This window comes from Carassius carassius, chromosome 21, assembly GCF_963082965.1.
Source record: "Carassius carassius chromosome 21, fCarCar2.1, whole genome shotgun sequence".
In the NCBI taxonomy this organism is placed as follows: Eukaryota; Metazoa; Chordata; class Actinopteri; order Cypriniformes; family Cyprinidae; genus Carassius; species Carassius carassius.
This window is the reverse complement of record NC_081775.1, coordinates 22,668,240-22,684,538: the sequence shown is the minus strand read 5'-3', so window position 1 is coordinate 22,684,538 and position 16,299 is coordinate 22,668,240. Positions and strand designations below refer to the sequence as shown.

The window sequence follows — 16,299 nt, the reverse complement described above, 5'->3', positions numbered from 1 at the left end:
AAAAATCCTCCAATAGCACTGATATAAAACAGGGGTAAAATTCTTATACTTCTGCGATTAACATTCACAAGAAAAATTACCGTACACAGTGATCAAGGATTCAGGTCTTCTATTTGGTGGTAGGTGTCTTGCTAGGCTAACTGAAGAAGACATTTTAGGACAGAGAACCCAGCTATCTCCCTGAGTGACTGAGTGTAGATGTAAACGCACACTTCCAGAACTAACCTCAAGGACGGGCCGGACACTTGTGGCAGTTTGTAGGGTGGCGAATTACACTCCACAAAAATACAACCTCTAAAACTCGAAATGTTTTTTTTTTTGCAAAAGTATTTGCACTTTTTACAATCTTTCTCTACCTTCACACATCAATTTAAGTTAGCTAATAGATAAGCATAAAAAAAATAAAATGTAAAAGACAGACAGGGGGTGTTAAATGATCTGAGCTGGAGTGCTTTATGAAACCCAAGGAGATACTTGGCTTGTGAGGGCTGTCAATACTAAAAATGGAAAGACTGACTATTGCACAAGCAGACACTGTGATACTGTGTTATAAAATGTGTATTATACCAACCATATAAAATCTTACAAGAAAATATAGACAGGCACTGTTCCAGCAGTGCAAAAATAAAAGGTCAGGCGAGTTGGTTATAATTAATGGTCAGGAAACTGGACGTTGATACTAATCAATCATTCGAAACATCTTTCATACCCTGTAATCTTACAAAGCTGGGCACTAAAGGGCTTTGAAAAGCCCTCCTTTGGGCTTAAGTTTGTATTCCGGTTTCTGGGCCACTCCTAAAACTCCCCCGAGACCAATCTGGACTTCCTGCCTCTGAAGAAAGAAGGCTGCTTTCACACTGCGGACAGATAGTAGATTTTTCTCCCCTCAGGTTTGAACCGCAAAACTGAACGAACATAAACTAAGAGTACTCCCTAACTCAGGGGGGTAGCTGATGGTTCCGTCAACCAATAGTTTGTGCTATAATTGAACACAAAGGGAAAGAATTATCACACAGCAACACAACACTGATCCCCACATCAGACAATGCAAAGCATGAGGTACGGCCTGTGAATCCAAGTATCCTCACAGCTGATGACATTTCTGTGGTGTCCTCATGGCTTGACAGCGAGCTCAGGTTGTCTGTTGTCTCTAAAAAAATATAAGGTTCCTTCCATCCACTTCCTTCAGTGTTCTTTGCGTTCTCCTGAGGCCTTGCTCCCAGCAGCCATATGAGTGGTTTGCTACACTTCAGAAAGTCTCATAGAGGCATTGTCTTTTCGCCATCTAATGTGAGGCGACAGCAAAGTCCTGCTCCTGCAAGGTCATTTTTTTGTGAAGTATTGAAGTGCTGTCCGCCTGCCTCTAACCCCAGCCCAGAATTCCACTCCTATGGTTGAGAAGTCTTTGAAAGGGCTAAGGTGCAACTTTATATCTCTGCCTACATATGCTATCTACAGGCTCTGTTTATAAATATATTCTCAATGACATCTATCATTCTACATGCATGTGGTTTCCGATCAAATGAGGATATCAAAATATCATCAAATATCTTTACTTAAGTGGCATTTGCGTGGGAAAGGGTAACAAGGATGAGGTTTTTGTTAGTTTAGTTGCATCTTTTAAATTTATATGCAAAAATAAAGAGCTCAAAAGACAACACACCATGTGCACATGTGGTCTGTGCAGTGTGCTGTGCGTTAGTGATGAGTGTGAAAGTGAAGGTGCTCATGTGGCGTTTACAACCTCAGGTGTGTATGCATTGGTCCCTTTGAACAGTTTTGCATGGATTCAAAATTGTTCATCTATAGAAACCAAGCCTTAAGAGCTTGCTTTACATATGGGCCAGGAATTCATAATACATTCTGTCTTAATCCTGAGGCCAAATGTCAGGTGGGTTACATTCATAGTTCTCTTCCTAAGAGTACCCGCAAAATGGGAAGGATCCACTTTTCAAGCATTTAATTTTTTAGGGAGATCTACTCTCCAAGTTTACTCGAGTACTCTTTTTAATTAAATATACATAATTTGCTCTGTTTGAGTCATTATATGTAGGTAGCATGAGTAATAGTAACCAGCACCATAAAGGACTGCTGACATTTAACAGCGTCTTCTGAAGAAATCTGGGACCTGTTCAAATAGAGGAGTGAGTCACTCCATCAGGAGGGAGGTTATACTGTAGATGGAGTCCTAAAGTATAATGTGCAAGACTGTCAGTGTGTTGCTGTTTTTTCTCAAACACAAATCCATCTACCTCCTCCTATTTCCATTCTCTGTCTTTCTTTAACGGTCTCATCCTCTCTCTGTCTCTCATCAGAGCCAATATGACACTTCAATGACTGTTAGCCCTCAGTGGAGTCTGGGAAGGAGATCTCGCTGCAGAAAACCTCTCTGTAGAGAGCAGGGAAGTTGAAGGCCGTTTCTGGGTGAAGCAGATGGAAAAACTCCAGCTTATCAATATGGAGGTTGCAAATAGACTTCATCATGGGCAACTTGGACACCATCTATTGACACAACAGAAGAAGTAAAGATAGTTATGACATTTGTTTAACATAACTTGACAAAAAAAAAAAAAAACTATTTATAATATTGTTTGGCATGACTGATCAAATTATTAAATGTTTAAATGTATGTTCTTGTAGTGAAAAGTTAATGCATTTTATTGAATTTTAAGGAAAACAATACACAATACAAGCTGCATTAATTTGATTTAAGATAACAGTAATATTGTTAATTTTTTGTTAACTGTTATATTAAACAGAATGTATTTAAAACAGAAATCTTCTGTATCTTTATAAATGACTTCACTGTCACTTTCGATCAATTTCATGCATCTTTGTAAAAAAAAATAGTATTAATTTCTTTTCAAAACTTACTGAACTCAAACATTTGAATAGTAATGTGTAACAATTATTTATAATAATACATAATATGTGCAGCTATTGGTTAATTTAAGTGAATGACAACTCATTTGCACAAAGTTATATTTAAATCTAAATTCAATTTCACCATAAAAAGACTCCAAATTACATCTGGGTTTGATTTAAAAAGTAAATAACTTCTGACAAATTCCATCTATTATTAAGATATTTATATTAAATGAAACAGCACACTTGCATGGGTGAACTCTTGTAGCACAGATCTGTTACTAATTTCCATTGTTGCTCAGTTTTTAGAATTAACACAGTACATCAAAACAATGTCAAATTGATTAAGTGTGTGAACTGCATAAAAATAATAACGGCATAAATATATTTATTAATTGCATACGTTTATTTTGACATTCCTGATTTTCTCATATTTAACAGCTGTGAGAGTGTGAACTTATTCACTTATTCTTTAGATTTTTTCCCAGTACCTTTGCCAGTTTCTCCTCAGGGGCACCACTTTTATGAAGACAGTGTTGCAATGCCACATAGACCTTCTCCTGAAGTTTCTGCACCTTCTGAGCATCTGTTAACCAAGGACGGTCTGTGAAATAAATAAGTGGAAGAGTAAGCTCTAATGTCTGGCTATGTGTCCTTTGGAAACACTGTTAGTTCAAGATTACTTTAAACTGAAGTTATAGTGAAATTACCTGGAGACAGAAGCACAGTGGCGGTAAACAGAGCCATCTCCTCTTCAGACAGCTGTAGCCGACTCAGGGTTTTAGCCATCTCAAACACAGCACCAACCAGATCATCACAACCTACATACATGAAAAACACAGAGAACATTTGAAATACAATCGAGCAAGAGCTGTAAAATTTCACAACATTGTCATGTGCCCAACAGAACAAGAAATGGTAAACAGATGGGAACCCATCCAACCTTAACAATCATTCAACTGACCTGGAAAGGTTTCAATTGAACTGTTTTCCATTTAAATAGATGTTTGTCTAGTTCTATATAAAGACTAACTGTGACTTAATCATATGATTTTACAGCACTTGGTTCACCATTGATCGGGTTAATTGCATACATGTACCCAACATGCCCATTGAAATGTCAAAGGGTGCTAAATTATGCGAAAGGTCTGGGGAAGAGACTCACCGAGAGCTTTAAAGAGCTGAGGGCTTGCGAACTTTCCATCGAACAACAGCGTGTTGTTGATGGGGTTGTAGGCCCGACACATTCGGATCAGCAGCACGTCCAGGCAGCCTGGGTGGACAGCGCCACATAGAAGATGGACATAGGAAAGACAGGAAAGAGGGAGGAAATGCACACATACACACCGGAAAACAAAAAGGGAGGACACAAACGTGGGAAAGGGATGAGAGAAAAATTACAAAAGAGCCATTGTCAAAACACAGTTGAGAAGCAAAAAATACATACAGTCTGATCTCAAATATACAACTATCATACTGTAAATAAATACACTGTATTAGAAGGGTTGACTAGAAATATAAACTGGGCACTTGATTATATTTACTGCAGTTATTTATTTACTAATGTGGACAACAGTTGATGCTGACCTGCTTTGAGAAGGATAATCTGGTCATTTTGGGACAAATCCATGAATCCAGAGATGCGTTTGGCAAACTCCACTACATACTGGATGGCATTCGTGATGAACACAGCACACTGCTGCCACATCATCTCTGTGGACTATGATAAAGAAATGTATGTTAGACTCTTCCACCCATATTCAGATTTTCTGCAATTATGATGTGCATTTGACGTACATTTTAATTAGCCTCTTAAAAATTTGAACAGTAACAATTGTATTCTGTGTGATTCATTATAATGGAATGTAAGGTTGGGCAATCGCTTGGATCACATCATACATATGGTATTAAAAAGTAAAATGCATCCCATTGCCAGTTTTGTTACAGATACCTTGTTTTGGTAGACACGTATCTCCTCGGGTGTGTAGAGGGTCCAAGCAAATCTTTTCAATTCTTCTGTGCTGTACTGACTTGTCTCGATGTGGGATTTGACCACATTCTGTGTAATCCGTTCTAAAAAATATGACCACACACAACATACCAAAGTTTGTATAGACTATGGAAACATGTCACATAGTGATTTATGGCAGATATCAGTAATATAATATAATATAATATAATATAATATAATATAATAAATATAATATAATATAATATAATATAATATAATATAATATAATATAATATAATATAATATAATATAATATAATATAATATGCATACATTCCCATTTGAACAGTATACTAACCGATTTCCATCAAGGAACAGCCTTCAGGTGGGTTAAGTAATGAGCGAGTGTAAAGTCCCGTCTCGTGCAGTGTCTGGTACTCGTGTTTGATGTGTGTCGTGTCACTAAACTCCTGTTTGTTCGGCTCAGGAGAACTCTGGGAGGAAGAACTGCTCCCACTGCTTCCTCCTAGCAGATCTAGGCTACAGTAGTCAGCAGCTTCCTCGGGAGTGAGTGGCAGATCAAAGAGAAGACCGTCTGGTAGCATGGTTATATCATCCAGGTCACTAAGTGTGGTGCTGGAGCCCCGACTGTAGGCCCGGCCGTGACTGCTGCCCTTCTCCCCGACCTCATCACCAGCATGAGCGGGTACACCATTGCCCAAACCCCCTGCCCTCTCCTGAGACTGCTGGTGCTTCTGAACCTCGGCATAGAGGCTGTCACGCTGCTTTTTTGACATGCGTCCAAACTTCACCGCTGCAGAGAATAAGAGGGTGTGGAAAGAAAGACGAACGTTAGATTTGATAGTTGCTAAGAACTGAAAAACAAGCTAAAAAAAAACAGCAGGCCAACATTATAACATATTATTTATTCTGATATGTCTATGTCTCTTTGAAGTCCTGAAGTCCTTATATTCACACTGAGACTGCAGCTGCGTTTAATAGGACTCAAGGAGATTCCATTTCCAGTAGGAAATGCACTCTTGCGTAAGATTAGACTCACCATCGCGGCTCATGCCTAACGCCAGACACTTCTGCAGGCGGCAGTGTTGACAGCGGTTGCGATTGGTTCGGTCAATAAGGCAGTTCCTCTGCCTGGAGCAGGAGTATATCGCATTGTTCTGCTGACTTCGGCGGAAGAAGCCCTTGATGAATGAAAAAGTGGAAAGAAAGAAAACAAGAAGGTCAAGAAGAGGCTTTATTTCCATTTCCTCTGAGTTCGTAAATCAAGGTTAAATCTTGAATTAACTCTAAAATCTCATAGTACCAAAAAATCTAGCTGTATGGGTTCGGCCATCAGTGCAATTATATGACATGATTTATTAATGCCATTTGTAATCCATGATGGTTCAAAAACATGGTTGAGTAATGTGGTTCAATACAAATAGCATAGCATTTTCCAGCAGAGTCTGAAACGTTAGATCAGATCTGGCACACATAGTGTGTCCTGTGGTCAAATACAAGCTGACTGAGATTTCTGACTCGTCAGAGAGCCAATCAGATAAAGTGGTTGTATTGTTTACTGTTTCAGGGAACAGTCTGAAGACGTCACCAGGGTGTCACTACAAGGTACTCTAACTTTCTTGCAAGTCTTGTATACTTTAATACTGTTTGTTCTAGTTTTTTTTTATATCTGAAGCTGAGGGAACATTCTAGGGAAAACATTTGGACAGAAACCTTTAAACAAAGTCTAAGAAATGTGGGTCTTTTAAAGAGAAAAAGATAATTCTATAATTATTTGCTCACCCTCATGTTGTTACAAAGCTGTATCATGTCATTTTTCTGCAGAAAACTGTCTTTTTGTCCATACAATAATAGGGGTCCAAAGTTTTGGATCCCTTTGACTTTCACTGTATGGACAAACAGTGAAACATTAGTCAAAGTAGAAAAACAGAAAAACATACAGGTTTGGAATGACATGAGGGCGAGTAAATTATTATAGAACAGTACTTTAGTACTATCCCTTTAAACCTGAGCATAAATAATGAAAGGATGCTCACTTACCTTGCAGCCCTCACAAGTGATCACCCCATAGTGGATGCCCGATGACTTGTCCCCGCAAATCTTGCATGGGATTACTTCGATTTGTGCTAAGAGAGGGAGAAGTGGTTGAAACATTAGCTACACTTTGACACACTTATCTCATACACAGCCTATAGAAAAGTCCTGACTCAAAGCACAAAGCAATGAAGGCCATCCACTATCTACATTACAGTTCTAATGTGAGCTACGGCAGCGTTCTTTGTTTGACCCATTGATCTTTGAGCAATCGTTCAATGACAAAAGAAATATAGGTCGGCACAGAGCCCGAAGGTCTGGTCTGACTCTCACAGGGATGTGGAAACTTGGCTTGTGTCATATTCCTTCAACAGTAACAATACACATCTAATGCATAAAGAGAGGGGTTACATGCTACAGCTCATATTCAAAGACTTTAGGTTTTGACCCACTCAGGGTGACATAATAACACAAGTCCCTGGACCACAGAATCAAAAACAGCTTTATAAACAAAGCTCGCTCTCTGCTTGGCACAGTTGCGCTGGAATTAAGCAGATTGTGATGCTCTGTATGGGAATTATAAACAGCTGCAGGTTCATGAATAGAACCTTTGAGCGCAAAGAATTCCTTAGAACCAAACAACAGTATTTACACTTACATTTGCACAAGTAAGTCCTCTATATCCCAATAAAACAAGCTGTTCTTTTCAATAAACTGTTTATTCAAGCAGAAGGACTATCACTGAATTGCGTTTTTCTTGAGAAGCATATGGTTCAGAAGTTCCCCCATTACAGATGATCCCAATAAAGGTTATTACCAGGGAACACTGTCCTCTCAGGTGATCTGGATGTAGGAAATGTTATTAATATGGTTTGAGCAATGACGTAATATCTTAGGTAACGGCTAATGTGTCATGACAGGGAACCTGCTGTCCAGAGATAATGACATGAGGACTCACACTTGGGCCTAAATGCTTGTTGATGTGTGCATCACATATGAGCAATCGACTTTGATCTGAGGGGACAAGAGACATGTCTGCTTGATGTTTCCAGAAGCTATGCTGGCAAACACAATCTGCTAAAGCACTTTTCAAAGCATTGAGAAAGAAAAGAAAATGTATTCCATAATGCAATTTGTCAGTGAAATCACTAAATGGAGCATATTTGGTCTTTTTCGCTCGCTTTCTTTCATTCTATCCCATTCTGAGCCCCTGGCCCTCACCCTCCCTGTGTTATATAACTGCTGTCTGGCTACATTCCACGAATACACTCATTCAGAGATCACCCTAGCAACGCAGTGACGAGCATGCCTTCCTCCAGCCCCTCCCCCTTTCCCATAGGCTCGTGACAGCGTGGCTTTGATTCTGACTCGTCCGCTCACATGCCACTCACCTGCGTAGCACTGTCAGGCTATGTGGCTGAGCCGTTCTACTGACACACTTTCCTACTGAGCCGAGGGAGGCGCTTGTGTGGTAACCTCGCAATCGCTGTAATCTGATTAATTTTTTTTTTCTTTTAAGGTGGGTTTTAGGTGGAACCACAAAAATCAAAGACCATTATATTATCAGGAAAGTTTTCAGTTTCACAAAAATCCAAGGCCTCTGTATGCGACACCAAGTAACTTTTTTTTTCTTTTTTAATAAGCGACATATGATCAAGAGGTGCATTTATGTAATGCATGTGAGTGATTTATTACTTTTGCACATTTGGAATATCTACAGTACACTCATTAAAGACTCTGTAACTTACACTTGCTCTCAACGTGGCAGCCTGTCAAGAATTTGAGCACAGTCCCAGCTGTCTCGTAACGCTCATATAAATCTATTTTTAAGTTGTGAATGCGGTGCATGGTAGTTGGAGGTTGAATTTTATAAATCCTATACCATGTTATGAATGAGATATGTAGATATACACACACATTCATAACGCAAAACAAAACATTTCATATTGGAAATATCACAATGCAAAATGTCAAATAAAAGCAAACTGCAATGACTACATGAAAGTATTACATACCAAACAGTAACGGCAAGAAACTTTAGGTTTTTGGCAATTTATCAATGAATTCATGAACTTCATCAATGAAAATTCAATTCAAGTTTATTTGTATAGCGCTTTTTACAATACAAATCGTTACAAAGCAACTTTACAGAAAATTATGTTTCTACAATATTTAGTAATAGCTTGTAAGTGGTGACTGTCAGTTTGTACACGTATGACAGGATTTGTAGAAAAATGTATACAAGTCGTAGTCAGCCAGATGATGAACATTATTAATATTATTAATAATTATTATATGATGCAGTTACACTTGTAGCAATATTTGTTAGTTCTGTTGTTGATTCAGGGTTAGCATCATCTGGGGTCCTCTGAGGGTCAGCATCATCTCTTCTCAGGTGTTCTGGATCCAGACTGGAGTTTGTGTAAATCCTAGTTACCACGGTATGTAAAAAAGATACATTATTCAAATGCTTGGCGAAAGAGATGCATTTTTAATCTAGATTTAAACAGAGAGGGTGTGTCTGAACCCTGAACATTATCAGGACGGCTATTCCAGAGTTTGGGAGCCAAATGTGAAAAAGCTCTACCTCCTTTAGTGGACTTTGCTATCCTAGGAACTACCAAAAGTCCAGCGTTTTGTGACCTTAGGGAGCGTGATGGATTGTAGCGTGGTAGAAGGATAGTTAGGTACGCAGGAGCTAAACCATTTAGGGCCTTATAGGTAAGTAATGATAATTTGTAACTGATACGGAACTTAATAGGTAGCCAGTGCAGAGACTGTAAAATTGGGGTAATATGATCATATTTTCTTGACCTGGAAAGGACTCTAGCCGCTGCATTTTGGACTACCTGTAGCTTGTTTATTGAAGAAGCAGGACAACCACCTAGAAGTGAATTACAATAGTCCAGTCTAGAGGTCATGAATGCATGAACTAGCTTTTCTGCATCAGAAACAGATAACATGTTTCATAGCTTGGCAATGTTTCTAAGATGGAAGAATGCAGTTTTTGTAACATGGGAAATATGATTTTCAAAAGACAAGTTGCTGTCTAATATAACACCCAGATTTTTGACTGTAGAAGAAGTAACAGTACATCCGTCTAGTTGCAGATTGTAATCTACAAGATTCTGTGTAGTGTTTTTTGGTCCAATAATTAATATCTCTGTCTTATCCAAATTTAATTGGAGAAAATTATTGGTCATCCAATCTTTTACATTTTTAACACACTCTGTTAGCTTAGATAATTTAGAGGTTTCATCTGGTCTCGTTGAGATATATAGCGGAGTATCATCAGCATAACAGTGGAAGCTAATTTCGTATTTTCTAATAATATTACCAAGGTGCAACATGTATATTGAAAATAGAAGGGGACCTAGGACGGATCCTTGTGGCACTCCATATTTTACTGATGACAAATGAGATGACTCCCCATTTAAGTAAACAAAATGGTAGCGATCGGACAGGTAGGATCTAAACCATCTTAGAGCCTGCCCTTGAATACGTGTATAGTTTTGTAATCGATGTCATGATCTATGGTGTCGAAAGCAGCACTAAGATCAAGTAAAACTAGAAATGAGATGCAGCCTTGATCTGACGCAAGAAGCAGGTCATTTGTAATTTTAACAAGTGCAGTTTCTGTGCTATGGTGGGGCCTGAAATTCTTCATACAGATCATTTTTGTGCAGGAAGGTGCTCAATTGAGCAGACACAACTTTTTCTAAAATTTTAGACATAAATGGAAGATTTGAAATAGGCCTATAATTTGCCAGTTCACTAGGATCTAGTTTTGGTTTCTTAATAAGAGGCTCAATAACCGCCAGCTTGAATGGTTTTGGGACATGACCTACAGATAACGACGAGTTAAAATGGAAAAAATATCACAGACTAAAACTCTGAGGTCAAAAGGGCTGACAGAATTGCCATACAATTGCATAATATGTCTGCCTGTTGTATCGGGTAATACAAGAACCTCTGATATAAGCTTATGTATAAAAGACAAAAATCCCCTTTTATCAATTAATAAATTAACTAATCTTTTAAAAGCTGTTATTAATAACATATCAAGCCAATCTCCACAAACACTCAGTCAAATCAAAAGTATAGCAAACAGCTCTTGTTTGATTAACCGATTCGAGCACTGCTGTAGAAGCCGGAGGCAAATGCAGTCAGACAGCCAAAAACTAATTAAGAGGAGATTTATTAGAGTGCTATGTTTATCGGGCAAACTGGGGTTAGTAATCTAGCTCTTCTCATCTCCTCTCCCTAGGCCACTCTATGTCAGTTAGTCAGTGCGTCAGTCCATCAAACACCAGTCAGCAGTTTCATAGAGCGATGCTGGGAAAAACCCAACACATATTCAGAGACTTTGTCCTTTTATCTCACATAATCAAACAACTTTGTTCAGCAACGTCCAAAGGTCACATTTACCCTGTACCTTGCATTTGCATTGCACAGTGTATAACTAACCTAACTTGTGTGATTTGATCTGTGTGTGACATTCTGATTAGAGCCAATTTTTGAGTCTGCTCTTTGTCCTCACCAGCAGTTGCTTTGAACTCACACAAGCAGGGTTTAGTTTTCATCTGCTTACATGTACTTGAGATTTCAAAGAGGTTTGTGGTAAGCTGTAATGATTTTTCCTCTCCCACATCACTTAAAAATGACCTATCTATACTAAGTAAACTGAGATGGTGGAATGACACCCCAAGACTCTCTTTAAATATGTACAGAGGGATTGAGTAATTCTCTGGTATAAGTAACAACACCAAGTTGAAAAACATGAGCTGATAGGGAGTGTAAGGTGACTCTTGATGGGCATTAATTATCTTGATGCCTACTGGGATTGTGAAATAATAAAAGTCTCTATAAATACAGGCCTTTTTCACATATTTTTGGTCTTATATATTGAATATATAAGAAAAAAAGTGAACAAAGTTGTATAAAAATTATTGCTGTCAAAAGATTAATCGTGATTAACTGAATCCAAATTAAAGTTTTTGTTTGCATAATATATGCATGTTCTGTGTATATTTATTATGTATATATAAATACACACACATACAGCATATATTTTGAAAATAAGTACATGTATTTATAAATAAATATATATAAAATAAATATTTAATATATAAACATTATATAACCTATATAAACCTATTTTTCTGAAATATATGCATGCATGTGTATTTATATAAACATAAGTATACACATCAGCACACAATATATATATATATATGTATTAACAAAAACTTTTATTTTGGATGCCATTTATCGTTTGACAGCAATAATAAAAATGCTAAAAAGATATATAAAAAAAATAGTTTGGTCATTATTATCAATGAGTCATTAAGGGAAAAAAAGTGAAGAGATGAGCTTCACATTACAAAAAGGCTGGGTTTTTTATTCAAGATGTATTAACTAAAAAAAACATAAGAACGCACCTTAGGTGTGCAGCAATTATGATAAATATATTGTTAAGAATTACTCTGGAAGAACCCCTCAAGCGGCTGTTCACATTCTACCAATGCCTGAGCTTAAGTTGTGGTTTAAATGAATGGAAACTTCATGGGCAGGTGTCAAAGTGCCACTGCATTAAGCTGCTCAGCATTCATTTATAGACTGCTCATTGCTTAAGTCTTTAAAGCCACAGTGGCTTACAGTCTACAGCTCTTGGCAAATATAAGAGTGCCTTTCCTCAGGATCATGGACAAAGTCCGAAAAAATATACTGAATATCCAATGCTCATCTAATTACATTATTTCAATAGCTGTGCTTTACAACATAACTTTACAACTGTCAATTCTACTATTACTGTAGTCTCTGTTTAGCACATTCAGTGGATTTCAGTGAAGAAACTCTTACAAAAGTCTCCAACAAGCATAAATATAGCAACTGAAAAATAAAACATTATGATGATATAATAAATTAATATAACTGACATGAAAGCTAATTAAGCGTGACACGTTGTTACGCCTTTGCACCAAAGGAGACGCTGTTTCCTTCATACGGCATTTTAGGTTTAACGTCCCTTTGCCATCAAGCTGTTATGCTGGGTTTCAACACTAGGTTAAGGTTAAAATACGATGCCAACAATGAGGAAAACATTTAACCGATCTTAAAACTGACCAATTCTCTTCCTGATCTCTCAGTGTTGTAATATGCTGTGTAATCCTCAATGACAGAAGTAGGTCAATGGAGCAGCTAGACAGACTCTCTCCTCTGTCACACCGGCGGCCATGCTGAGACTGAAAAACAACAACACGCAGCGCGGCAGCAGATACACCCCACTCCCTGTGTCCCAGCAGCTCACACAGTCTCCCCTCAACTTATTGATAAGCTTTATCAAGATAAAAACACAAACATTCAGAGGAGCTCAAGTTCATCTGTAAATGTTACACACTTGACCAAAGGCATATCGACTTTGCTCACGACCATAATGCAGTATTTTAACTTTCCATTAAGTAAACAAAGTTCAAATGACAGTACCCCGTGATAATCAAATTTTAAGCTTTTTTAACCCTCTGGGCTTCTTCGTAAATGGGTCACACTTAGCTTCCTCCCGCCCGAAAACGGGCGAAGCCTTAAAATTGTACTTTACTTTTTCCCAGGATAACCAATCAAATATATTTTTGTTCTATAATGTTTTCTGATTATTATTTAGAATTTTTAGATTTTTTATGATACTTTGCATTAATTATATAATTTTTATGAGCTATTTTTTCCATTAGAATTAATATATCATTTTTTTTTATATATTTATTTTTAAAAAAAAATTCAATAAATGCAGCATTTCACATCAAAATAGAGTGCCAGCCTAAAAAAAAATGTTCCAGGAGAAGAACTTCATCTAGTGGCTTTAAAAAATAGCCACTTTTGTGTAATGTCCTGTACCAGCCTGTAGGCTGTCTATAGCTTCCTATATATCCTATGTAGAAAGGCTATTTGATTCCTTTTGTTGTTTTAGACATGATTTCTCTATCTTATTCGTTTTTTTTATTTAGATATACATTTAGATATTCTAAAAGATGATTACTTTATTTTCTTAACAAAAATGTTTAGATAAGTATCAGGTTTTGCATTATGATTACAATCAAACTATAGCATTTGGTTAGAAAGGGAACACAATGTGTGTGTGTGTGTATGTGTGAGTGAATGTGTGTGTGTGTGTGTGTGTGTGTTGCATTTGAGCGAGAGTCTCTTTTTGTATTTTTTATTTATTTATTTTTGCATATTCTCAATTTGCTGTTGCAGTCTTACCAGTCTCTCTCTCTCTCTCTCTCTCTCTCTCTCTCTCTCTCTGTGTGTGTGTGTGTGTGTGCATTTGAGCAAGTTTTTTTTTTCATTTATTGATTTTATGTGGAATATTCTACAAATTTGCTGTTGCAGTCGCCAGTTTATCTGTGTATGTGTGTGTGTGTTTGTGTGCGTGGGTGTGTGTGTGGGGGGGGGGGGGGGTCTTATTTGCACTCTTGATGTTCTAGAGTGTCACCCCTTCATTGCTGTACACTTTTTTTCAGCACAGTTGCTGATCTGTAGCTTGTACCACCAAAAGTTTCTCTGAGTTTTCCTATTTTTTCGTATTTCCCATTCATTTCCTATGTCGCCCGTTTTCGGGCGGGAGGAAGCTAAGTGTGACTTTTTTTTTTACGACCCTTTAACATATCAGAATCATCTCCTTGATTTTTTTGTGTGTTCATATAGGTAATACAACAAAAGTCACCAAGTTTCATACCCATCCGATGAAGCAAAAAAATTAAACATTTCAAAACGTTCAAGTTTTCGCCCGTTTTCGGGCGAAGAAGCCCAGAGGGTTAAACATGTTGTTTGATTCTTAAATAATGGGTTTGGCTTAGTGGCAGTTAAAAGTAACTACATTTAGAGGGGTGTTGCCAAATATTTAAATTTTATATATATATAACTTATATATAATTTATATATATATATATAACATTTATACATTTAGCAGACGCTTTTATCCAAAGTGACTTACAAATGAGGACAGTGGAAGCAATCAAAAACAACAAAAAGAGCAATAATATATAAGTGCTATAACAAGTCTCATACACACACACACACACACACACACACACATACATACATATATATATATATATATATATATATATATATATATATATATATATATACATATATATATATATATATATATATATATATATATATATATATATATGTAAGCATACAATGCAGAAAATGGTTCAATAACAGAATTATTATAGCAAAATATCAAAAAGTCTTAATTTTAATTTGCTGCAAAGTAGCCTACTTCATTTCAATAATTATATACCTTTAAAAATTATTAAAATGTTTCACACATATACAATATCTTAAATCTCTCATAAGCATAGTTTTTGGCTAAAATGTGTATTTCCATACATGCGTGTCTGACAGTCATAAACCAATCATATTTATAAGAGACTTTATGGTAGAGACATGAAAAAAAATCCCGATTTGACTTATAAAAGCCGGACATGGCAACCCGTGAGACGTTTCCTACATTATGCTCATCGCTTCCCTTTCACGGTTGCAAGCGAAGAAACAAAACAGAACTATGCAAAGTTTATAATTTCCGTGTACTGGTTATTTTCTGTATATGTTTGAGTGGCGAACAGCTACCAAAGTAGAACGAAACATAATATGTTACAAACAACCAAACTGCAGATTATCTGAGCGATATTTTTTGCGCGCTTGCGCGTGCTTTCCTTTAATCAGGACTTTGCGCAGTTCCTGCAACATCAAAGCAAACCCAATCACTATTACCGTTGTCAAAAGTTATTAGACAATATTGTTTATATGAATGCATTATTCTTTTAACTTACCTCTCATTTTGATGCTATATTATCTGCGGACGATAATATAACTCCGGTACATTTGATCAGCGCCGAAAGTTAAACTCGGGTAAAATTCTGAAAACTCCAAAAAAAGAGCGGTTGCAAGAAAATAACTTCTAAACCTCGTAAGTTATTGCACAGCCTGCTTGCTCTTCTTATCCGGTTGTTCTGAGTAAATTCCGCTTCATCACAGCTTTTCCCCCACTGTCGCACTGTCAGCTATGCAATAAAATGATGCCCTCTTCTCTTTCCCTCTCTCTCTGCGTCTGTGTTTCTCTGTAGTCTAACCTACTTTCGGCGCGTGGACTCTCACATGATCTCGCTCCACCGGCCCGCCTCGTACCCCCAGGCAGCGGCGCGCGCACTCGCACTCGGTCACGCGCTTTAAGGAGGATCCGTGTGCCAAAGCTCGAGCGCGCGTGGGAAAGTGTGGCAGTGTGTCAACACAACAGTATCGTGGGAATCTCTCGCGGGCTCGCGGTTCCTGCGGCTGCGATTGTTGGCGATTACAGCACAGCGCCCCTTGAAAAAAAAATCACAGCATTCTATTCCTTCCTCTTAAAACCAAACATGCTCG

At 37.5% G+C, this 16,299-nt stretch overlaps 1 protein-coding gene across 1 annotated transcript; it reads right to left on the bottom strand.

Moving 5' to 3' along the window:
• Positions 1-1,611: 1,611 nt before the first annotated feature.
• rorca (RAR-related orphan receptor C a) lies at positions 1,612-16,068 on the bottom strand. The gene is made up of 10 exons (XM_059503853.1): positions 15,711-16,068; positions 6,877-6,962; positions 5,876-6,017; positions 5,174-5,629; positions 4,817-4,938; positions 4,453-4,585; positions 4,031-4,138; positions 3,576-3,686; positions 3,357-3,469; positions 1,612-2,502 (listed from the first exon to the last, which is right to left on the bottom strand). Exons 1-10 carry the CDS (start codon positions 15,715-15,717, stop codon positions 2,341-2,343), a joined length of 1,440 nt encoding a protein of 479 aa, XP_059359836.1. The 5' UTR covers positions 15,718-16,068; the 3' UTR covers positions 1,612-2,340.
• Between the last annotated feature and the right edge of the window lie 231 nt (positions 16,069-16,299).